The sequence below is a fragment of the Polypterus senegalus genome, chromosome 6 (assembly GCF_016835505.1).
Source record: "Polypterus senegalus isolate Bchr_013 chromosome 6, ASM1683550v1, whole genome shotgun sequence".
NCBI lineage: Eukaryota > Metazoa > Chordata > Cladistia > Polypteriformes > Polypteridae > Polypterus > Polypterus senegalus.
This window is the reverse complement of record NC_053159.1, coordinates 113418481-113444921: the sequence shown is the minus strand read 5'-3', so window position 1 is coordinate 113444921 and position 26441 is coordinate 113418481. Positions and strand designations below refer to the sequence as shown.

The 26441-nt window shown below is 36.1% G+C and overlaps 1 protein-coding gene across 1 annotated transcript; it reads right to left on the bottom strand.

The window, feature by feature from the left end:
• hsf5 (heat shock transcription factor family member 5) lies at positions 1-26441 on the bottom strand. Its single transcript, XM_039755077.1, has 8 exons — positions 26366-26441; positions 16758-17063; positions 16431-16652; positions 13023-13352; positions 9119-9213; positions 4159-4629; positions 3518-3641; positions 1-101 (listed from the first exon to the last, which is right to left on the bottom strand). Exons 1-8 carry the CDS (start codon positions 26439-26441, stop codon positions 1-3), a joined length of 1725 nt encoding a protein of 574 aa, XP_039611011.1.

Genomic DNA, 26441 nt, shown 5'->3' with positions numbered 1-26441 from the left:
TTATTTTTTATTCATAGCTGGTGACTGGATGACAGGAACCTGACAATCTTTGTTCCCACTGGGCTCCTGCTTGCAGGCAACATCCACTAAAAGGACAAGATCTGGAGAGAGAAAAACAATCGATAATTGAATTAGTGCAGCAGTGATCTTTAGGGAAATGTAATACTCATGATCTACAGTGTCAAACCATAATAATTTATATAAACTGGTAGCAAGGTATTAACTGCTATGTGATGTTTTCAGTTGTATAAAGCCTTTCTTGATATAAAGCCTGAAGTTACCTGAACAACTATTCTTACTCTTAGCATGCTAGTTTTCATATATGAAGCAAACAAACGGAACGTTTTCTAATAAATGACAAGATAAACAGCACGCTTTAAAGATATACTAGCAAAAACACTGGAAAAGTTTATGAGACATTGTATTCATTTATTAATTAATTTTTAAGTACAGTTAATCAAACTCGGGGTTGCAAGGGGTTGGAGCCTAAGAGTGCACCAAGTTCATTGTGATGCTCACATAAATGTATATACAACTCTACTTACTTACACTGGCCCAACTAAAATAGACAAATAAAATAAGATGGGTCTCAAATATTGGTCACTGAGGTAGCAACTCTAACCACTGTATCACCATCACACCCATGACATACTCCATAATCCTTAATTGAGGAATACAGTAACACTTGCTTCCTGGTTCAATAATTGCACATCAAGAGTCACAAATAACTAAAATGACTAAACACCTCCACATATGCAAGTATCACAGAAATACACATGAATGGGTCAGGCAGCAATCAGAAATGAAAGCACAGTAAAAGTTTAAATGATTGGTGTCAGGATAAATTAATTTTTTAAGATTAAAAATGTATTCTGAAAAGTTGTAGCTATAGTACGGCATTAATGTTTATAATCAGAAACAGCCCAATCACAATTGACTTTTACACATTTACACTTTTCATAATGCTATTATTTCACAATACAAAACAGACAGACCTTCTTATGATGATCTGGCAAGAAATAAAGTCCCATAAGTACTAGATTATTCTTGATTATTTAGGATAATGCAGCACTGTGCTGCCCAAAGGAGCACATAAATGAAAATCCAATTTAATTTACACTCACCTAAAGGATTATTAGGAACACCTGTTCAATTTCTCATTAATGCAATTATCTAATCAACCAATCACATGGCAGTTGCTTCAATGCATTTAGGGGTGTGGTCCTGGTCAAGACAATCTCCTGAACTCCAAACTGAATGTCAGAATGGGAAAGAAAGGTGATTTAAGCAATTTTGAGGGTGGCATGGTTGTTGGTGCCAGACGGGCCGGTCTGAGTATTTCACAATCTGCTCAGTTACTGGGATTTTCACACACAACCATTTCTAGGGTTTACAAAGAATGCTGTGAAAAGGCAAAAACATCCAGTATGCGGCAGTCCTGTGGGTGAAAATGTCTTGTTGATGCTAGAGGTCAGAGGAGAATGGGCCGACTGATTCAAGCTGATAGAAGAGCAACTTTGACTGAAATAACCACTCGTTACAACCGAGGTATGCAGCAAAGCATTTGTGAAGCCACAACACGCACAACCTTGAGGCGGATGGGCTACAACAGCAGAAGACCCCACCGGGTACCACTCATCTCCACTACAAATAGGAAAAAGAGGCTACAATTTGCACGAGCTCACCAAAATTGGACAGTTGAAGACTGGAAAAATGTTGCCTGGTCTGATGAGTCTCGATTTCTGTTGAGACATTCAAATGGTAGAGTCAGAATTTGGCGTAAACAGAATGAGAACATGGATCCATCATGCCTTGTTACCACTGTGCAGGCTAGTGGTGGTGGTGTAATGGTGTGGGGGATGTTTTCCTGGCACACTTTAGGCCCCTTAGTGCCAATTGGGCATCGTTTAAATGCCACGGGCTACCTGAGCATTGTTTCTGACCATGTCCATCCCTTCATGACCACCATGTACCCATCCTCTGATGGCTACTTCCAGCAGGATAATGCACCATGTCACAAAGCTTGAATCATTTCAAATTGGTTTCTTGAACATGACAATGAGTTCACTGTACTAAAATGGCCCCCACAGTCACCAGATCTCAACCCAATAGAGCATCTTTGGGATGTGGTGGAATGGGAGCTTTGTGCCCTGGATGTGCATCCCACAAATCTCCATCAACTGCAAGATGCTATCCTATCAATATGGGCCAACATTTCTAAAGAATGCTTTCAGCACCTTGTTGAATCAATGCCACGTAGAATTAAGGCAGTTCTGAAGGCGAAAGGGGGTCAAACACCGTATTAGTATGGTGTTCCTAATAATCCTTTAGGTGAGTGTATGTAATTGTAATGTCATTCTTCCTGACTCATAAGCAGGTTTAAGTTGTTGTACCATTATTAATCACAACAGATACAAATCACTTTTATTTATTTATTTACAGACGGACCTCAATATGTGCGTCTTGGGAACTGCAGGTCTGACATTGTTGTCAGCAACACAGGAGTGCCGCAGAGGACTATACTTTCTCCGGTCCTGTTCAGCCTATATACATCGGACTTCCAATATAACTCGGACTCCTGCCGTGTGCAAAAGTTCGCTGACAACACTGCTATCACGGGCTGCATCAGGAGTGGGCAGGAGGAGGAGTATAGGAACCTATTCAAGGACTTTGTTAAATGGTGCGACTCAAACCACTTACACCTGAACACCAGCAAAACCAAAGAGCTGGATTTTAGGAGGCCCAGGACCCTCTCGGACCATACGATTATCAGAGGTGACTGTGTGTAGAGGGTACAGACCTATAAATACCTGGGAGTGCAGCTAGATGATAAATTAGACTGGACTGCCAATACTGATGCTCTGTGCAAGAGAGGACAGAGCCGACTATACTTCCTTAGAAGACTGGCGTCCTTCAACATCTGCAATAAGATGCTGCAGATGTTCTATCAGACGGTTGTGGCGAGTTCCCTCTTCTATGCGGTGGTGTGCTGGGGAGGCAGCATAAAGAAGACGGACGCCTCACGCCTGGACAAACTGGTGAGGAAGGCAGGCTCTATTGTAGGCATGGAGCTGGACAGTTTGACATCCGTGGCAGAGCGACAGGCTCTGAGCAGGCTTCTGTCAATCATGGAGAATCCACTGCATCCACTAAACAGTATCATCTCCAGACAGAGGAGGAGCTTCAGCGATAGACTGCTGTCACTGCCCTGCTCCACTGACAGACTGAGGAGACCCCCACACTATGTGACTCTTCAATTCCACCCCTGGGGGGTTAAATGTTAACATTATACAAAGTTATTGTCTGTTTTTACCTGCATTTTTATCACTCTTTAATTTAATACTGTTTTTTTATCAGTATGCTGCTGCTGGATTATGTGAATTTCCCCTTGGGATTAATAAATTATCAATCAATTGAAAAAAGTATGACTATGAACATTACTTAAGAGAATTTGTCAAAGAAAAATCTATGTATGACAGAATGAAAATATACATTCATTTTTCAACAGTGTACTTACTCAGAGATTGACTCTGTAGTATGTGTTGCTTATGTTGAGTATTGGTGCCATAAGCTGAAGTTTTGTTTTCCATGGCTGTTACGGATATTTCTTCTGGCAAAGAGTGGGTAATGTGCTTGGGAATCTGTAATAAAAAAGTGACAGTTAAGTTCAACTCAGTAATGCTAAATTAATATCTAGGTTTCTGTTAGGTTTATGGCAAGGAGATGATTCTGTAAATGTTACTGCTGTGTTCTGTACTCTCTCACAGTGCTTGTTTTGCACTACTGATTTATTTAATAATAGTGGAGACTCATTAAAATTGACAAAAAAGAATGGTTTAATGAAAAAAGTGTTAGCCTATGCATCTTGAATTATTCTAATGAAGATTTTGAGAGTAACTAAATAATACCATGAAGGAACTATTATACAAAGGATACATTTCACCAGAAACTATACTAATTTTAGTTCTTACATTGACTATTTATTGCATCCATTATTATTGTCAACAAAAAGTTTTTGTTTAAAAAAAATCTTTTATTCTTTACTTTTAGCAGGTCTGTCGTTGCCTATTTTTGCAAAATCAAGTACTGCCTTTGAATAATAGTTGGTATTCCATAACCTTGTAGCATAAACTCTTTACCTAAAATACGATTTCTTACCTCATGAGATTGAGAAGGTTTTAAGCTTCCCCATGAATCTAGATGAATGGTACTTGGTTCTGTTTTCAGTTGCTGAACTGAAGCTTCGGGTGCATCAACAGTAGAAACTGGAGTGATTAGTCCCTCTGTTTGAAAATCAGGAGTAGCAGATAACGGGACGGTTTCCAGACTTAATGGAGTAAAGTTGTGAAGCTCTATTGGAGCCAACTGGGACAATGAACTTTCAGCAACATGACTGCTAACATCTGATACTAAGTGCTCTTTTGCAGCAGTGCCTTCTTGAGTAGGGGTTTGAAGTGGATCCATTTCTACTTTTACCATGCTTGCTTTTGGAGATACCTGCAACTCATCTGCTATTTGAAATACTGTTTCCAAACTAACATCCATCTTTCTGCTCTCTTCAGGGGAACATGGGCTGGTGTGTTGCCAGTTTGGACTGAAGGAATTCCGACCACCTACTGGACATGGCAACTACATATGAAAAATAAACAGATTAATTGGGTTATAAATACATGCAACATGACCCTCATATTGTGCTTAGTACTAGCAGCCGGACAAAACAATGTAAAAATAAACCTGTCTCGTTGCTTTCACTTGCATATTTTCAGAAAAGAAATGTTCATAGTAATATTTTGAAGATACTGTAATATTTAAAATTGCACTTTCTCACAGTAATAGGCACTGATTGGTCACTCTTTCGATAACTTTAAATGTACAAATGAACTATATAGTTGCAATTACTAAAATTAGCAAAGAAAAAGTCCTTAAAAGATTAACAATGCACTTCAACAAGTATGCCAGGGAGTTCAGAGATCAGTCATGATAAAGGAAAAGGTGCCATGGACCTGTAAATATATGGAAGAATAGACTGGATTGACTGAACCACACAGACTTGCTATATATTTTTGTTTTTATAGAATTGTATAGAATTTTGTTTGGGGAACGCATCAGTTAGAGCCAGCTTAGAGAATAGCTAATGACTGAATAGACAGATCTGGAAAGCCAGCTGTACTTCAAGACTGATTATAGACTCACTTAAGACATTGGCAGAAGCAAAGGATGATGGAAAAGCAGCCATCATGACTAATGCTGTCCAACATCTTACCTCTTATTGATGGAATAAGTACCACAGTCACTATTTTTTAACATTAGCTATCAAACCTTATAGTGCCTCCTCCCATCATACCCGTCTTCATCCAAGTCAGTTATAACAAGATATTTTGGTAGAAGGACAATATTTTTTAGAAACGAGATAAACAATAGAAACAGTAAGTGCATGGTGGTGATAGCCAAGTCAGAACTTTTCTTTCTTTTTAGTTTTATTGCTTTATATTTATTCTGGGGTGTGTTCAGACCATCATATGTGTGTATACTTATTTACCTAATTATATATGTATTTATTTAAAAAACTTCTGTAAAAAGACAATTTTCTCCCTAGAAACATATAAAGTCTTTCTTTCTGTCTGTATGTCTGTCTGTCTAATCTTGAGTCTTGATCTTAATAAAACAGTTTACACTGTCATTTTGCACTTTATATTCTATATTGCTGCTGGAACAAATCAGTCTAGACTCTGGGATCAACAGGGTAATATTTAGATACTTAATATACCTTATAGAGATGATCATCTGAAATAAGTTTGACAAGAAGGCCTCAAGTTTCTCAGCGTGCACCAGATTAGTTCACTGATTACTTTTAATTAAAGCAATGCAATATGAGTTGCAGTCAAGCAGATGAAAAGTGCAGTGCATTGTCCGCATCCTCCGAAGGAAATTTCCCTCAGCTAAAATGCAGTCCTACGTCTCTCATATGACTGCTGGAAGCAGACAGAGAAAGCATTTTGTGGAAAGAACTGTCAAAGCCACAATGATCTCTTCAGCAGCAATGTCAAAATGACCACACATGCCAATTTTAATGTGAGGAAACAAAAAAGTCACAGCAGAATTTCTGTCGAGTATGATTGATGAATATAGCAGTATATCCCTGACGTTGTCTTCAGGTCATGTTGCTACCAGAAGGCTGCATTTGTTGCCATTTTAAAGGGATTTTCTACCTTCTCTGAACTACAGTTGGCAGGTAAAACAGAACACTGCAGCTAATTGCTTGATAACCATGTGTGTGTTCTGTAATATCCACTCATTGCTATTTTACTGTACTCTGAACAAATGACAATACTATTACTACTACATATTTACTTCTATGGCTGGAGGTGAAGTAGCCAATTATACAAATTACTGATGATACCTGGCTTTATCTGGCTAGTGCTCCCCACATTCTCCATCTACCAGTAACACTTTAATAATAAGTAGGCAGCCATGATGCACATACTGAATCAACCAATCTTACGAATGCAATGCAAATCTCTAGAGAAATGCCACAGTGTATACTGCTGACCAAGGGTATTATAGTTGTGTCTTATATTAGTTTTTATTTCTAGATTTTTTATGACCTTGCTTGGAAAATCTGTATAGTTTTGGTTTTCCTTTATCTTTTAGTTTTAGTTGAATTTAGTGTTTATTTCACAAAAACATTTCTATTTTATTTTTATATCTATTAGTTTCAGTTTTAGCTTTAGTAATTATGATATGGTTAAAGAGCTACTATGGAGTTTAGTTTTATGTCACAATCAGACAGAACTGTAAACTTAACTGGTCTGGATATGAGTTTAATGTTATTGGAAATTTACTACACTACATGGTTTATTATCTGGGTTTGTTTTTGTCTGATAAAAAAGCATAATCAAAACCAGATACTGTATATGAACAATTTTATACAATTTTTTAATTTTTAAAATATAATTCTATGTCATTTGTGCTGAACAAATAAATGTACACTGACTGTTGGCACTTCATCTTTTCCTTTTCTTGCTGAGAATGGGACAATTTGGGATGAAAATTAGGTGGATTTTAAGGTTTGAGGGTTTTTCATCTAAATGTGTACAGCACACTACATATCCTGTTCCAAGACAATGTGCTTACAATTAATGCCTTCAATATATCATTCAAATATCTCCTATACTGCTTTGTTATTTTCTACCAGCCATTTTGATTTATGATTCCATCTCAGGCACATACAATTTATAGACAGAATTTTGCCACCTACAGGCCTGAAAAAATATCAAAAATCAAAAATAGATTGTACTGTGTTCTGACACAGTATCACGGGGGTTTAAGAAGTACGGGGCGCTTAGGCTTGAATCAGTGTTCAGACGCCACCTAACTGTAATGAGGGAAACAAATAAAAACAAGCATATATTGTCAAGGTTAGGGTTAGTGAGACTTGAATAGCCCATGCACAGCAAACTCTTAATGAGAAGAGAAAGAGCAGGAAATAGAAGTGTGGACAGCCATAAAATGACAGAAACAGCATCTGAGATTAGGATCAATATATACAGTATATTTTCTGAACTTGCTTATACAGATCCAGATTCCAGGAATTCTGGAGCCTATCCCAGCAGGTTTGGATGCAATATTTATGATATGGCTGATGTTAAGAACAAAAAGAGTATGATATTTCAACTATTTATTTTGAGAGAGAGAGAGAAAGATTGAAAACAGGGGAACAAATATTTTAAAACATAATTCTGTTACCGGATTATTTTCACAATTTCTGGTATTTTGAACCGTGAATGTAAAACTAAAAATGATAAATTAATAAAGAATAAATACAAAAACAAATAAGTAGGTTTAGTTTTTCACCAGTTGGGAGACTCTCTTCACCTACCTGCCTGTAGTTCAGTGGAACAAGGTTTGTACTGCTTCATTGTTACATGGCCTTTTTAAAGCAAAAGTGATTGGTCAGCAACATTATGCTGATCTTGTATGTTGACCTTGTCAGTCTCTCGATCAATGTCGTTTTACTTTCAAAAAGAATTTTTCCTGTGCAAACTGGACGCAGAAAATTGAGAAATAAACTGAAACAGTACTCTCTCGTTATTTTTCTGTCCATAGGATGAAGATTCTGTTGTCCAACACGTTACAACTTCAAGCCGTTTGAATTTACATATTGATATACAAGAAGCTCAAAGAAATGTGTCAGCTCATCATAACAGACATTAGGCTCATATGCTATTCTTCACTAACACTTGAACCAGAATCTATCATGCTGCCACTATCAACTCCTGAGGAACTGTTACTATTCTCACATAGTAAATTGCTTTCTATTTCGCACGCTTTACGTGCCCATATTCAGCAAATGTTGTGTAAACACCCACACTCCATCACCTACTGCCGATCACTGAATAAATTCATGTGAGTGGCTCTTGATGGATGACTGTCTGTTTTAGAGGTTAAAGTCACAAGGGTTGAAGACTAATGTCAAGAATATTTATTCAAAAAACAAATATAAAATTTGTATTAATATGTTTTGATTAATTTCGTGACTCCAGCATCCCAGGTTAGTCCTTGTGTAAGTCTGGGTTGTGATGAAAACTAAAAATACTTTTAGTAAATTAGTACTTATTTCTGTTAGTCTTTCCAGCTGTTTTAATCATTTTGTTTAGCTCAGCTTTTCATTTTGGTTTTGTTAATTATTTCATTTCAGTTTAAGAAAATGTTTTCTATTAATTGTTTCAGTTTTGATTTTAGTTTTTATTAACTGTAATAATCTTGGTGCTGACTTCTAGTAAGATTTATTCCATCATTAATACAGCATTTCTAACAGCAAAAAAGGAAACGACTCAATCAATATATGAAGAATAGCATGGATAATTTTATCTACATTTTACCTATTGGCTACATGTATATGGTTAGATTCTTAGCTTCCAAAAACATCCAGTTAGATGTCAGCTTTTCAATGATTTAAGTGTTATTTAAAAATTTACTAACAAAGTCAATGAACTATCCTCAGCATCCAAGATAAATTTGGAGTGTCAGAACCAACTTTTATAAAAAATACATATCAATGGTAGTACCAATGTTTCACATTTCACGCTACCAATTCACTTTGACTGTTAGTACTAACCTGGTAATAGTTGTAGTGAGGAAAAATAGAAGAATGCTGTTCTGCACATCCTGGTATTGAGCCAACAGATGAAGAAGAGCAGCAGTGGCATGTTCCTAAAACAAGTTAAAAGCAAAACTCAAGAATAAATTCTTTCACTGAAGATTTTGGTTGTATTCTTAACTTAAATGTTTAATCAAGTTTAAAAAGTAATCAATGAATTTCCAATATTGTTCAGTTACAATAATAACTACAAGTTCTCTTTAAAATACTAGGTGTATCAAAAGGGATTTTGCAGACTAGAAAATTGTCTCACTGATTGTCTCCTTTTTTTCCTTTTATATTTTTTATATTAAACTTTAATTTTCACAGACAGTGAAAGCAACACCATGACTGGGGATGTCTTATGCTGTGTTGGTTACCTATGCAATTAATTCCAAAATTAAATACATAAAGCAAATGGCTTTTTTACTGTAGATAACCAAGTAGTCATTTCTTAATTCTAGGGAAGGATAATACAACTTTGTTAATAATACATCATCACTCTTTACTTCTGATTCATGACTCTTGGAAAACAGTACAGGAATATATGTTAAGCAAATAATTACCAACCCCAGTGCCAAGACAACAAATAGATTTTCTTACTATGCAATACCATAAATTTATAATACTAGCTGTTAAATTAAAAAATAAATAATTCTTTAGCATTCTGCATTTAAAAATGGCACACTGAGTAGAAATATTTCTGAGGAAGGGTGATCAATTCTTTAGTAACATATTGTACCAGACAATCTAAAATTACTTCATTGATAAAAGTTTGTTGTGTTTTTCAGTTTCTGTCAATTAACTTCTCATGATTGTATATATTAAAAAAGTATTGCTTCATTAAGATTTCCTGAACTGTTGCATGACTTTGATCAGACCTTCATTCATAAATCTACATTAACTTAAAAACACTAATTTCACTTTCCCACTCACAGGAGAGCAGTAGTTTTCTATGACAAGCATGAATTACTAAAAGTATCATTAATTGTAAAATTGATCGGCTAAAGCACACAAATTCTCAATACATACTGATATGAAATATATAAAAAAGGCAGCCATTTGTTTCTTTTTTTAACTCAGTTCTCTCTTTTATGCATTGTTTCCAACTTTTATTGTCATATGTCTAAACAACGCATTTAGATTTGTATGACACTGTCATTAGCCTAAACCAGTTTCAGTGAGTCTGCAATCAAATCAAAAAGTGGTCCATTTAAAAAAAAAATCCTGGATAGTCCTCCATAATTTTGGATTAATGTCTGTTACATCAGTTGAATTTTTAAGGCTACAATGGGCTAAATAATGCTTATGTAAACTAAACTATGGACCCTAAAGTTTCATGACATTCTGTACCAAAAAGGCTTCATAACACTTGGAAGCCAGTCAATTTGGTAAAGTCTTCACCTGGGAACGCTAACTAGTGATGGAATTTATGTGATGTATTAAGTTCTTTACATAAGCTTTAAAATAACTGGAAGAACCCCCAAAGTTTGGTTGTGTTCCTTAATACAGTATCCTCCTGTTAATCCTGTTTAGTATTTTGATAAAGATCTGATCACAACCCATCCAATAGCTGAACCATTTTTTTCCTGCACATAATGCAAGGATTATGCTGTATCTATACTGGAAATGGCATTCACAAAGCAATGTGGCACCAAATCCACCATGTAGCACACCTCTGTATAGAACCGTGGTCCTTGAGCTACGCAACAATGAAACATGCACCCTTGACCATAGCTATTGATGCCAAAATATGATCATTGCTTCATTTATTATTTATTTTGAGTCAGGGAAAAATCTTAATTAAACAAACTCAAAATACACACTGTTCTGTCACTCTGAAAAATAAGGGTAGGAAAATAAAAGGTATATTCACTGTTTTTAATCACCCAAGTAACAGTCCAGCTTTAATCAACGTTCCAAGCAAAAGAATCCCCCTAAGTACTCTCAGGCTTTACACTTCTGTAACCTCAATCAACCAATGAGGAATGTCCATAATATACAATTTCATCATAGCTTGGGAGCATGCGCGAGAGCGCGTTGCCGCACCTACCACACGAAGAACCACCTAGACTGGGACCCGAATGCAGTGGGTGACACCTCAGCACCACACTGGATTAGTGTGAGGATTTTTACTGTGGCTGAAGTGCTACCATCCCCCAAGTTTTCCCTGTAAATTGGAGGACCTGCTTGCAGGGCTGGATGCAGATTAACATCATACCCAGTATGGAACAACTGCAGGTTAAAGACCTTGCTCGAGGGCCCAATAGAGTAGAGATACTTCTAGTGTTTATGGGATTCGAACCAACAACCTTCCAATTGCCGGCGCAGATCCCTAACCAGCACTCTGTCCAATCTACAAATATACAGTAACTACTGAAGACACACCATAAGTAACATATCATATCTTTGGTTACTTAATATAAACTATGTAAATTGCTTTTTGTATCTGGTCCACCCTGATACCACTCAACGTTTAAAATTTCTATTCAACCTCCAAAGCATCCATTGCTCAGGTTTGGCTCCTAGACCAAACAACCCCTACTGCCAGGATGGTGGCTTCTATATCAGCTAGGCCTCAGTGACAGCCTCTCAGCTAAAGTGTCAAGTTTTCCATTTACACAATATTTACACATCAAATTTTTATTAACCCAAATAGGCTTTTTGTTTTTAAATCAAAGTAAAATAAGTGCAACCAACAGCATGCAAAAGTGAAACTACAGTATGAACATTTCTAAATAAATTCCCATGATAACTGTAGAGGATGACATTCCCTATCACATTAATACCCAGTGTTTCCCCTATACAGAAAATTTAGCAACAAGCTACTGCTGCTACAAAATTATATAAATAATGAAAATCCATTATTCATTCTCAGGCAGCCCATAATGTTTTTCTGAATTCATGTTGGGAAAAACGTGCATATCCGCAAAACTGTTTGGTTGCTAAGCAGTAATAATAAATTGGCCTTTGCTGTAACCAATAAACAGTTAAGTGAAACTTGTGCTGGTGTTCCACACCCATGTTTTGATCTCTTCAGCTACATATGGATAAAAATCAAAATGAGTCTCTAAAAATAAGTATGTTTTAGTGGTCCAAGTAAAAGAAATTTAATACTATATGCAGTTAAGCTGTAAATATATATTGCCTTGAGCACTGTATGATTAAATAGCCTTAGACTTAGCAACCAGATATCATTGTGATTCCCCTACATTGATAAGCTATTTACTCATTATTGTCAAGAGTTATTGACATAATTCCTCTGCAATTTTATTTCACTGTGTTATCTTCATCTTAACTTTACTCCGGTGACTAGTGGGGATGTATTTATTATATGTGACTTTTGTTCATAACAAAGAAAAAGACACTGTGACTTACTGTATTACTACAACATTTTTTTAAACTAGCTTACTTTGCGTGCATTTCTTTGTTTTGGTTTCATTAAAACAACAGTTTTAAAAAGTAAAACTTGAGTTTGCAGATCTGTTCACCTGCAAAGAATGAGTGGTCTTTTGAATATGCAGCTGCATATATAGCTCTGTTATTCAGTTTCCAAGCACCATCATAGCTACATTTTTAAAACTGTTATTTCTTCAGAGAAACACATTTTTTAAATTGAGACTTCATTATCACATTTATTGTCTGTTAATTCTTAATTAAAAAATGATAGTGTCATTTTTAGTGAAAATGATCACGTGACCAAAACAGTTACATTTTCTAATTTTTGAGGGAAACGCTGTTAATACCTGAAGACAAATGTGAAAAGCACCTAAAGAAATCAGTGAATCCAAAAAACACTAACAGTTGTATATCACATGGTACTATACTTTATCTAGCACGTACTCACTTCAATGGTTATCCAAGAACATTATTTAGACTTTACCTTGGAGGCTGTATGATGGATACTGTTTTACATGAGTCAGGTGCCAGTTGAAATTGTGTTCCAGATCGCCTGTTCTTTGAGGACTCTGCTGATCATGAAGTTGGCTTGAATTGGATTGCACAGCACAGCTGGCTTGCAGTGGCAAACCCTGAAAAACTGATACAGGCATGCTCCAGTCTAGGTGTTGGGAATAGCCGTCTATTTTCCTCATGTACATCCTACTATGGTTTGGCCACATATGCTGTGAAATTGGAGAAGGATCAGGACCTTTCATGAAATGCAAGTTCTCCATGTAGAAAGCATGATGGGTCTGGTCATGATTTGCAGAATCTGAGGGAAAAATACAGCATTAGAACAAAATATGCAATTTATTAATAAACAATTAAGCCATATAAAAATTTAGATGAATTTAAAATTATCAGTATATTAAAAGATGATGCGGAAGAAGCAATAGCAGTGTTAAATTAAACATTAGTAACATGGTAAGAAAACATAATATTGCACTAGAACTCCTAAAAGAAACCTGAATAGGAAGGTTGAAAGGAATTTATTAAGACTATGTACTGAAATGTACAAAATACAGTAAATGGTTAAATATGCATAAAAAGGAAAACAAATAAGATGGGCTTTTTCGTTTTGATTAGTGATGCTGCCTCACAGCTAAAGGAACCAGTGCTCATTACATGCCTGATCCTTGCTTATGAGGAGTTTGCACGTTCTTCCACAGTCCAAGAGGTTTTCTCCAGGCACTCTAGTTTCCTTCCACACTCAGAAGAAAGCACATATTTGAATAAGTGGCAATTACAATTTATTCCAAAATGAGCATAAGTCTTCCCAGACGCGAAGTGGCATCCCAGTCAGACACAGATTCTGGCTTCCTAAGATGCAATATTGGAAAAGCGTGTTAAGATATGAATAGATGGATGAATGTGGTCAGAACAGGAGATGACCCACTTTAGTCATAAAACTAGTACTTTATAACGTTGTGAAAATGACATATAAATAAAAAAAACTACGTTTACGGCAGCAAATATCAAGCAATTAAGTAAATGTATGAATATTTGGAAAACAAACAAGTCATTAAAACTTAGATTTTCTAACTTGTGTATTGAAAACTGCCATAATCACAGCAATAAGCCCATGATCCTTGGGTTGTTTAAAAATAAAAGCCAGGAAAGTGAGAAGAAAGGAAGAGTAGAAAGGTGAAGAAACAACACATACAGTTTGGAGAAGGAGAAGCGTTGGAACACGTATAGGCCTTATCTTGAAATACCACTACAGGATCTGATACATATGAGCAATTTGAAAGTTTAACATTGGAAAAACATTTAAAATTGGTGATCTTCAACATACATCACAAATATTTATAAATTAATATAGCCCAAATTAAATGTATAGTCAAAGTAAATTTCTGATAGCCACCTGCGTCAACTAACCTACATTTATAAGAAGGATGAGAAAAAAATGTTTCTTTATTCTACAAGGGACTGCACTAGACTCAAAAAAGTATCAGTTATTAATTCATTTGTATTTTTTGCTGACATTTTTAGCTCATTTTAATTTTATAAAGTTTTCATTGAATTTTTGTTGGTCTTTTTTCTTTATTGTTGACATTAATGCAGAGTTACTGTAAACATTGCATTAATTCACTTTGTATTTTTTTTTCTTAACAAAAGACCTTGGATTAGAATTCACACATGTACAGTATAGAAAGCTGAAGGGAATTTAAGACTTTTTCATGATTTTGCTTGCTTGTGACAAAGAAATCTCTTTTTTGTGAACTCTGCCTCAATGTGCTTTGTAGAGAGGGTTACAATGGAATATGACAGGTAAAGTAAATCGTTTTTCTCATAAACCCAAAAAGTCAGGGAAAGCTATTTAAAACAGTGACATTTTATACTCGTTTCAGTGGTATACACAAGGTATAAAATACTAAGATGAAAACATTTAGAGTAAATGTAAAAAAAAAAACAAAAAACAAATCTAAACTCACAAGTTCAATATGAGAGATAAATAAAACCAAAACTTTCAGTACTGTAATGGCAAAATGACAAAGTGGTTAGCTGCATCGTTGCAAGTCAAGTTAGTGGTGGTATACTAAGTTAAGTTATAACATGTGTTTAGGACACAGACAATGTAATTAGGGCCAAGTGAAATAGGATGAATAACAAGAAAAGTACAGTATTTTTCATCGTTGATGTTCTTGATAAAATGAAATTAAATTTGAAAATGATGCAAGAGCTGAGGAGAAAATTAGGCAAGCCATCCCATTGAAAATACAAACTATCATGAGTAATCACTACAAAAATTAACATAAAAGAAGCATTACTGAAATTGCTGTATGGCATAAATAATTAAAGAGGAAAATAGTTAGGCATCAAAGAATGCAAAGCACTCAAATGTAGGAAGTGCTGCATCACTATTTAAGTTCCCTCATTTTTAAAAAATGCAAGGCAACCAAGAAAAATACACTTTAAGCTGTATGAAAAGAAGGAACACAAATATATAAAAAATGGCTGCAAATGTAGTTGCTTTGAATCTGGGTTGGACCGAATGTGAAGTGCAATGACAGCTGAGGGTGAAGTGCAATGACAGCTGAGGCATAAGGAAAACTAAACATCACTAAATACAAATATTTGGAGAAAGTGGATGGAAGCTTCCCAATTGTGTAGAATTTGTACCGGTTTTGCAGGCTCCTTGGCATATTTTACTTTAAATGAATCAGTATTATTATTTTGAACTAATTTCAATGTCATTTTTTGTTTAGACGAGTGTCAGAGCAACCAGGCCACCATATTTTATGATTTTATTACAATTTAAATATTATTGAGTGCACTGAGCATGAATCAGCCAACTGCATAGACACAAAAAAATCTAAATTCTAAACAACATGTCACCTTTGTAGTTTCATGCCAAACTCCTTTAAAAGTTGAGTAACTGGTTGCTAAAGTGTAGAGACTATATATTGCTACACTCTTGTTTACATGCACTATGAATGCATATGATAGAAATTATATATTAAAACATTTCTTACACATGTTTGATTGATCTGATAATATAGTAATTAAGTAACCAGGAACTCAGATGGAATGGAAATCAGTTACACCTGTCGTCCTCATGGATGACAGATGGGGAAGTTCTGCTTTCAGGGAATACCTAAGGTAACTGAAAAGAGAAAAAGAAGGTAGTTGTATGTGGATTATGGGAATAGGAAATACTCTACTATGTCAGTTTATTAATAACACCCTCCTACCTACAAACTTTTTTTTATCCCAGAGCAATAATGACTTAATAATTTTTATACATACACCTAAATACTGCCATACTGTAAATTCAGAATCAATAACTACTTTTGACTATGCTGAAAATAAGTAAAAATTAAAGCAAGCAAACGAAAAAATACTGTACCTTGGTCTTCTAGCCTTCCTTTTTCTGAGGATCCAGTAGAATATGAAAGAAACTTCCGCTTCTGGCTAGGTTTCCTGCATGTTACCTCAATTCCTGCTTCTAGTTTGGCTTTGTTGACACCGGTCAGTCTCTTCACATTAACTAATAGCTCTGGGTGTCCTTTCTTGAAGTTAGGATGGAGGAAATGATGCAATGTCCCATCTGCAATTCTCTGGTCCCCCACTGTATTAAGGTATTTGCCTGTATCTATATTAGAAAGCAGGTCCTTACAAACAGAACCATTAACTGCTTTGATGTCTACTCCAAATTTTCCACTTTGAGAAAAACTTCCAGAGCTCATAGGAAGTTTTCGAAACCCATACAGATTCATCTGTCGAATGAAACTGGTGAAGTTAGTGGTCTTGAAGACATCTGATGATTCCACTGAAAGCCTAACTGGTGACAAAAGTTCACTTTCAAATAGCTTCTGATGAATAATTATTACTCCTTCAGCACTGGGATTCCAGTTTATAGACTGAATTTCTGGATTATTCACCAATCGCCATAGTTTTGCTGGGAAGTTATTAGGATTGATGGGTATGGAAAGTAAGTCTTCTTCTATTACTGGGTGGTCGATGGCTGCTGGCAGCACCACTGCAGAGAAATAAATTCAATATTGTTTATATGAATTTGAGGGATAAGTTTGGTATTTTTCAACTCAAGGTTATTTCTTCCCAAACACAGTATACATTATTTCTCAACATAAAATAGTGTTCTAAAGTGAAGCAAATTTTATATATTTAAAAATTAACTATTTTGCCCTTCTGTTTTATAATGGAGCTATTGGGTACTTGGGTCCCATTGTGAAAACAGCTTTAAATTTACCAAATAAATCCACTTTGTGGCAGTGAAAGTTTTAATTGAAAAAAACCTACCTTCTGTGTTTCTGAGGCATTCTTGTGACAGCAAAAGAAAACTGGAAATACATTTTAACACAGATTCTGTTTTCTTTTCAGTACTGCTTTCGTGAGGTAATGATATGTTTCTTGATATGCATTCATTTTATACTTTTGTAAAGGAAGCCATGACTGTATTTATACCAACCTCTCCCAACCTTGCAAGGCCATATTCTGCGTATTATACTAATTTTGCAATATTCATCCCAAGTGGCAGCATAGTTAAAAGAGCCAGTTTCATTGTACTTTGCATAAATAACAATAAACTGAACTACAGTATTACATTGTACTGTATTTTAATAAAAAGCAATAATTTTTTCAGAGTTAAGCCACCTGCATGTCACACTTTCTGTGGTGTATCATGCACTTACATTATAAGAAAAAATACTTAAAAATTGAAAAAGGCAGGTTGTTTAATTGAGCAGTTTGAAGTGCCACAGACCAAATCTCAATTTTTTTAACACATGACAAAAATCTCTTGCTGAGGATTAGATATTAACAGAACTGTGCACATCATTTTTAAGTGCATAAACTCACTGACACTCGCTGATACTAATCAATCTTTAAATGCACTGGGAGAGCATGTTAGCACCACGCAGAACCTGGAGCTGTGAGGCAGGAACGACAGCTCTGCTCTACCACACTGCCTATTCTAGAACATCTTTACTAAACTTAAATAGCTTCATCCTGATTATATTTGGGAGAACTGGCGTTGCTAAATTGGCTTGTGAGTATGTATATTTGTTCATCTTCCAATGGACTAATGCTATCCTTGGATTGTTTTTGCCTTGCACCTAATGATTGCTGGAACAGGTTTTAGCTGACCCACGATCCTGCCATAGAAAAGAGTGTTAGAAACATGGATGCACGTCTATAATGTGTGTTCAGTTGTTACTTGATTGCTTGCTACATGCATACTCAATATTGTCTCTCAATGAAGCACAAGAGTGCCATATTACTCCAGAGGCACCATTTGTGCAAAATAAAAAGTAAAAACAATTGTAAGAGTGATTTTTTTCTATTATTATTTACTTGCAGAACAAAACACAACAATTCACATCTGAACATCAACATTCAATGTTGACAATGGCACTTGATGATGACTTTCTGGGGTGAATTCATGCCCCTAGCCTGGACTTGTCGGGGAAGACGATGAAACCTTTTGAAATAGCTGAATTTTAACCTTCTTAAAAATGACATGGACATGCTATTTTGCAATATGTATGTAATCTCAAGATGTGGATATTCAATATTCAATAACATTGAACATAATATATACCATGATCAAGAACACATTAGTTTAACACAATAAAGTATTCTGATTGAACATAACACTCTTAGTAAATAGAATACATCAGTTACTGAATTTTGATTGTAAATAACACTCTTGGTAAAGAGAACACATCAATTACTGAATTTCAATTACATGGTTGCAAGTGACAAAAGATGTCCAAAATAATGATGCGAAAGCAAAATTCAACCTTTCAAAGAATTCCATCATTCAGTAAACTCATACAACCATCCACACACATTTCAGGCCAATTTAGAGCCGCAAAGTATTCTAAAACACGCTCACACTGGACTCATGATTGGGTTCCGTCAACCTCATATGCGTCATATTCTCATTATTTAATATTTCACTCTTAGAAAATATTCCATACAAATGATTTTTATTCTCATTCATCTTACTTCACTTTAAAATGCAGTACAATTTTAGGTTATTTTGCTAGAAAATTCAAAACCTTCATTCCTCAACTGTAGAAAAACTGAAAGGAACAGATAGCAGACCTTTTGTTCCAGTACAACAAACGTTTAGCAAAAGACTTTGCACAGACTGTGTTCATACCTCATTCCAGATAGTACAACTCAAGTTAGTTTTCCTAATATAAACTGTATTAATTTGACAGATTAATTTAATATATTTCTCAAAGAGTTGATTTGGCTCAAGTCCAAAGACATAACAGTGTGACCATAAACTGATGTGGGTGAGTGTATTTGATTTGGAGTGGATTGACCACTGCAACTGAGCGATGCATTGGCTGCCAATACCCATAATCATGGAGAGACCAAAATATAAATATGTGCTGTGTCCAGCACAAGATTTTCTCAACTCATAACTATTGAAACACTTAACACTAAAAAACTCATTTACAGTTTCTGTGAGATGAAATGAAAGGATAACAGAACAAAAAATTTCTGCAGGATTTTTATATGCAGTTATCTATATATAGCAAAATGGATTTAATTTGAAATACATAAGTATTTGGCATTTTACAATGGTTATAACTATCCTATACTATAGACGTCATTTATGTTAAGACTGTGAAATTAGTAGCTCAGTCAAAATTGCCAATTTGTTTGTTAAGAAATCTATTTTTAAACTCAAAAGGGCAAATCATAATTGATCTACAAAATTAAAGGGAATACGCAATGCAAAAATAATATTTTTAACTTTTACTTACCCTATGTTCTATGTAGTGATGACCAAGAAAACATTTTACTTGCATCACATAATCCACATGTCATTTACCTAGTCTTGTGCTCAAAACATCCAAAGCAGATGAATATTTTGCTAAACATTTTTTGCTTTAACTATTGTTAAATAAATACTTCTGCAGAATGAAAGTATTGTAACTGAAATGTAAAACTGCTCTTATGGGATTAAGCTTTTGAATTGACGATACAAACCCACCCACCTTTCAATTTTAAAGCTCAGATCGTTTTAAACATGCCTTATATTGTTAAGTAAAACATTAAATGATCAAATCAAGGGCACAATAAATTGGGGAAGCAGGTAATTCATTCACCTCCTGCATAACTTCTAGTTTAGTTACTGGCTGGGAACCCATCTTTTATCTTGTCAAATGTTGGATTTGAACTTTGCACATTCCTACAAAGGAATTGTAAAAAACACTTTAGGTTCACAATTAAACATACAATAATTTTATGTACATAGTTGCTGATGCTATTACTACTACTACAGTCAAGTAGCCTTATCTAAATATTGTACAATACTATCAATTAGGGTTACAAAATGAAAGAAAGTGAAGAGAAAGCTGTTCTAAAATATTTTTGTTAGTTAACCAGTATTATTTATGAAGCCTTGTAACAAACACTTTCAGTATCATTTTATAGGGATAGTGAAGCTAAAATTGTATTGCATACACAAGCAATTCACATTTAAGATGAAAAGATTGGTATAAGGTAGAAAATCTTTTATTTTAGCTATATTTACTCATATATACTGTATCACTACAGAACAAGAATACTGTAATGATTGCATCCATGTATTGTAAAAACCAAAGTGGATTATATGCATAGGTTTAAGTAATGTTTTCCAAAGTAAAAACCATCCATCAATATTGAGAAGTTGGCAAATATGACACAAGGCTATTGATGAAAAACACTGAAAAAGAAATTCAATTTACAAAACCCCCTCAAATTGAAAGTAAATGGAAACAATAAAGCAAACGTGCAAACATCTCAAACGAATAAATGATGTCATAGTGAGCCTTAAGCCTTGATGGAGTAATTATTAAGTGTCTTGGTAATTAGATTTAATGCTAAATGTTGAAATGTTTCTGTTAATTATTGAGATATGTAACTTTAATGTATTGCATATATAAATTGTTGCATCATTTAACAACTATCTCTCACTCTATTATAGCTGAAACATTTATTAAGGACTCAAGGTTCTGCAAAGCACTCAGTAAACAAATAGCACTATGGAATAATATTGAATTTGTGACATTTCATAAATTTCCCTGTGTTTATGCATGTGCAAAAACGTGGGATGGATTTTAAAAAGTATCCTAACATTCTCAAACTCATTTAGTCTTATTTAGTGTCATGCACAGTGGCCTGAGTCCAAAGATTCTGGGTCAAAGCATGAACGTAGATAACACAACATTCACAAAAGGTCAAATTAGAAACTCTAGTCAACCTAACACACACTTCTTTCAGATGTGGATAAAAAAAATGGAGAGAAGAGTTTAGGTTAACAAATCCACAAACAGCAAGTCTGCAATGCAACTGCAATGCAATAACAGAAATTTCCAATGCAGATCCAGTGCAGTTAGAGATAAAACCATTGACCATAAAAATAACATAAAAATAAGCCACACATTTATAGAGTACTAGAAGTGCTACTCAGTTTAAAGAAGATAAGACACAATCTGAGGAGTTTTTTGACACAAAATAAATACCACGGCTAGATATTCTTAGTACAGGGGAACTGGACAAACCTCAGACACTCTCACGACTACTGGATGTTATAAATTCACTCCAGATTCGGAATGCACCACGCCCTGAAGGCTACCCAGTGGAATTTTTCAAACAATTTTCAACTAAATTAGCTCTGCTAGTATTAGCAATGTTTATAGAAGCTAGAGACAACAAAATTCTATTTCAAACTTTTTGCTAATGTGGCAAGTGGCTGGGGGTGGTACCCAGCCGGAACACCCAGAAAGACCGGAGGAGGGCTTAAGCTTCCTCCAGACCACGAGGGGGCGACCGCCTTGGTGGCTATGAGGACCACGGGAAAGGAGCATGGAAGCTCAACCCTATAGGGGCCTGTGATCACAGCCAGGGGGCGGTGCCTGAGGAGCCCTGGCCCTCATCACTTCCACCACACCCAAAAGTGCTGGAGGGAAGAAGATCAGGGACACCCAGAGTGCTTCCAGGTGCACAGTCGGCACTTCCGCCACACCTGGGAGGGCCAGTGGAAGGTTATCGGGAAGCACCTGGAGCTCGTCTGGGTGAACATAAAAGGGGGCGCCTCCCTCCATTCGATGGCTGGAGTCGGGTGGAAGAGGACGGAGCTCGAAGAAGAGGAGTCGAGGCGGACCTGAAAAGATAAGGCATTGAGGAAGAAAGCCTGGACTTTGTGGGTGAAAATGGGTTGTGTGTGCACTGTTCTTAGTAGTATAATGAATAAACGTGTGTTGGGCGTTCAACCATCGGTGTCCACCTGTCTGTGTCCGAGCTGTGCCCCACACTAAGCATTATCATCATCTTTCCAAAGAAAAATAAGGACTTATTACATTGTGCATCATACAAACCAGTTTCACTTCTGAATAATGATAAGATACTCACCAAAGTTCTAGCTTGAAGGATGGAGAAAGTTCCTCCTACTCTAATATTACAAGACCAAAATCAATTTATTAAAGGTTGCCACTTCAAACCTTCACTGTCTCATTTATGTAATAAACTCACCAATAAAGTCTAATACACCACAGCTCTTGTTATCTTTGAATGCGGAAAAAGCCTTTGACATAGTAGAATGGCTATTCACCATATTGCACAAATTTGTGTTTGGCCCACATACTGTATATGTGCATGGATAAAACTACTTTATACCAGACATCCCCCAGAGCTGTAACAGCCAACATTAGATGGGACCAACCCCCGTTTATATAATGCTGATAATCTGCCTTACAGAATGGTTATGAAGGTTGTGCATCTCTCAATACTTCTTTCTTCTTTGATCTTATGAAGGCACAGATGTGCAGTGGTTGGCACAATGAAGAGCAAACAATCTCGATCACAGTATCGCTAGTCTACTGGCTGACACACTGCAGATTTGAACACTGGGAGAAACTCAGGGTTAGCAGAGAAAACGCATGCAGTCTTCATGGAAACCAAAGGAGCTAAGGTAGCTGGTGAACTACTATAATATCAGTATTCACCGCAGTCTTTTACATTTTCCATAAAAACAAATGCTACAAAATGTAAAGCCATAAAAGCACATTAATATTGTGTGTGCAGTAGGTGAACTCAATTTAAGAAGCTTATCAGATAAGTAAATAATGCAGGTTCTCAAATTTTATTTTTATTAAATATATACAGTATAAACAATCAGTTATCTGTGCTTGTTGCCAAATGTGCAGGTTAAAATTCGAGTTTCATGTCAGTATAAGAGAAGGAGGCATGTACCTTATGTGTGCGTAATTAGCTACATGGAGAATGAAAACAAAGCTTTAAAGAGCCTGATGCCCCCCCCCCAACCCCCGAACACAGGAGGCTATCTATAAATATAATTCACTAAGGGCACGCACGACAGTGAGGGCCAAGTAAGACAGAGCCCCGCCCGCCAACTCTAAGACCATGAGATATGCTCAACAGAGCCCCGCCCACCAGCTCTAACCCTCCTACCGCGTCATGGGATACACACAACAGAGCCCCGCCTACCAACTCTAACTCTCCTCCCACGTCCACCCTCAAAACCGGTCCCGCCCACACGCTGCCGACACGCCATTTCTTGCCAAGCATCTGTAGTACGCTTAAATCACTCAGTCCAATCCAACAGCAGCTTTACGAAAGCTTTTCGAGGAAAACCCGAGGCAGAATTTACAACGCTACAATGCCCGGACATGTCACACCAATGTTGCAGCGATTTTCGTCAGAGAAGATGGCAAATCACCTGCCGAAAGGGACATTTGCATCTGTCCCTTAGGCAACTCCTGTAGACAGATTTCCATGCTTAATATGAATTGCAATCCTATGGTTTAGCCACTTTTATTCCCTTATGGAGACACTGGCTGGCACAAAGATTTACAACATGTTTCAGATAAAAGAACTGGTAACTCGGGCATTAACCAATACATTAGTACTGTGTTGCGTAAGAACAGGACGACGTCTAGAAATGTTTCAGACATGGAAGAAAGCAATCCGAGAAATGTTACTTATACGGGAGGAATTATTTAATAATAATTATTATTATTATTATTTAATAATTGCCATTATTAGTGTATAAATGGATATAAATAATTGGATGTAAACAATTCGCCAAAATCTGTTGTATGTAAACAATACTGTTTTAAACGTTATTGTTTTTACATCAGAAAACTCGGTTTCCATGTCTACCCGTGTTAGTTTAAATGGCACTTTTACCACTTGCAATAGGCTGGACGCACTGACTGATCGTGTCGACTGGGCACACAGTGAATGCAGCGTCTATCTATATATGTCTATGTTTTCTGTAGCCTGCTACAGGATGGTACTCTCTCGACCATTGGCATTGGTTTCGCTCCTTGCCATTTTCGTTATACTGCGACAGTGGTTTCCTAAGCCTTTGTTATACTGAATTCCTTTTTTCACTGTTTTCCATTCCCATTCTTAAACCGCCGTATGCTACGGCAGGCTTCGGCTAGTGAAATAATAATGAAAGACATTTTTATCTTTTTGAGAGAAGAAAAAGTCCAAAGCATCAACATGATAGTTTGGAGAGCTTTAATTGAATAAGCCAGTGGCTTTAATCATGACACGCCACTTTGAATTTTCTGCCTTTAACTCTTTTTAGGATTGATTTTTTTTTTTTTGCTTTTCTCCCAGGGCTGAATATTTTTTACAAAAAAACTCATTTTTCTGAAAAGCACACAAAGCAATAGTTGCTCGCATAAATCAACATAAAGTATTATTTCTGACTGTTGACTAAAATTTCTGTATTTCTGCTTTGTGTTGATGAAATATGCGACTGTGTGTCTCTGACTGTGTTCTTTCTTCTTTAATCTCATGGAGGCACAGTGGTGCAGGGGTTGGCACAGCTGCCGCATACCTCAGACTTCCCTTTTTTGGCCACAATAACCGGTCCAGTATAATTGCCAGACGTTTCCTTAGCACTCAGGGACACTTTAAAGATAATTTTGCCAAGTTTGATGATATTCCAAAACAATTCTGTAATTTCTCTGAACTTGAGGAGAATTTAACACCATAAAGTTCGCTCATCTCTAATCCAGAATGAAATAACAATCTGAATAAAAGTGTGCTTTTTTCAGTGAACTCAAGCACAGAATGCTGAACTGGACATTTGTTTAGTTTATCAGAACAGTTTAACTATCTATGGCTAAACTTCACAGGTAAAAATATAAAGATATTTTCAACAAAATTTTGCTATCAGCTTGGAAAAAAATAAAATCAAAAAAGATGTGAACAGATGGTCTACCTTACATCTCACATTAACAGGAAGAATAGATACTTTCAAGATAACCAATCGTCCCAAGCTTCTTTTTCCATTTCACAGCATCACTATATACATTAACAAATCATTCTTTAAGAAACTGGACTCAATTATAACCTCATTTATCTGGAACTTGAGACATCCACACATTTAAAAGTCAACTCTACAAAGACCTAAAGCAGAACTTTCATCTGCTCTGTGAACCTAACTTTCAGTTTTATATCATCTCCCACTTTCGGCTGCTCCCGTTAGGGGTCGCCACAGCGGATCATCTTCTTCCGTATCTTTCTGTCCTCTGTATCTTGTTCTGTTATACCCATCACCTACATGTCCTCTCTCATCACATCCATAAACCTTCGCTTAGGCCTTCCTCTTTTTCTCTTCCCTGGCAGCTCTATCGTTAGCATCCTTCTCCCAATATACCCAGCATCTCTCCTCTGCACATAACCAAACCAACGCAATCTCGCCTCTCTGACGTTGTCTCCCAGCCGTCCAACTTGAGCTGACCCTTTGTGGTTTCTTTCTTTCTATTTATTTTTTATTTTTCCCCATGCTGTTATATCTCTTTTTCTTGGGTGAGAGTTGAATTCTGTAGTTCGACTTGATTGTGTGGAAAATTATTTTCCTCGAATAAAAATAAAATCGGAAAAAACAGACACAGCCAAGACTATGATTACTATAAATGAACACAACAACTGGGCATGCGATTCGAGCAGAGAATCCAAGAGGTTGCAACGCCACTGTACCAAACTCAAATGTATTATTCTATAATATTAACGCCCATGCCGTATGTACAAGTGTACCCAAAATCCATAGGTGATGTTTTGGAATTTTGCTTCATATTCATCTCATCATGTGAAACGCAAAACGATCAAGTGTACAGCAAATTTATTTTTTATTTCACTTCCCCAATGCATATTTATAGAATGTCACAATTTATATTTGGATGTTACCAACTGTAAAAAAAACCTGACATATCTTGCTATATTCTCGGAAAGGCTACAAGAAACACGGAATGTCGAGTTAAAAAAAACGGGTCACACGTTGCGGCGTCTTCTGATAGTGCGCGTGCGCAATTGCTTCAGTATATGGCGCGCGCATAGGAATAGAAGCCGCCAT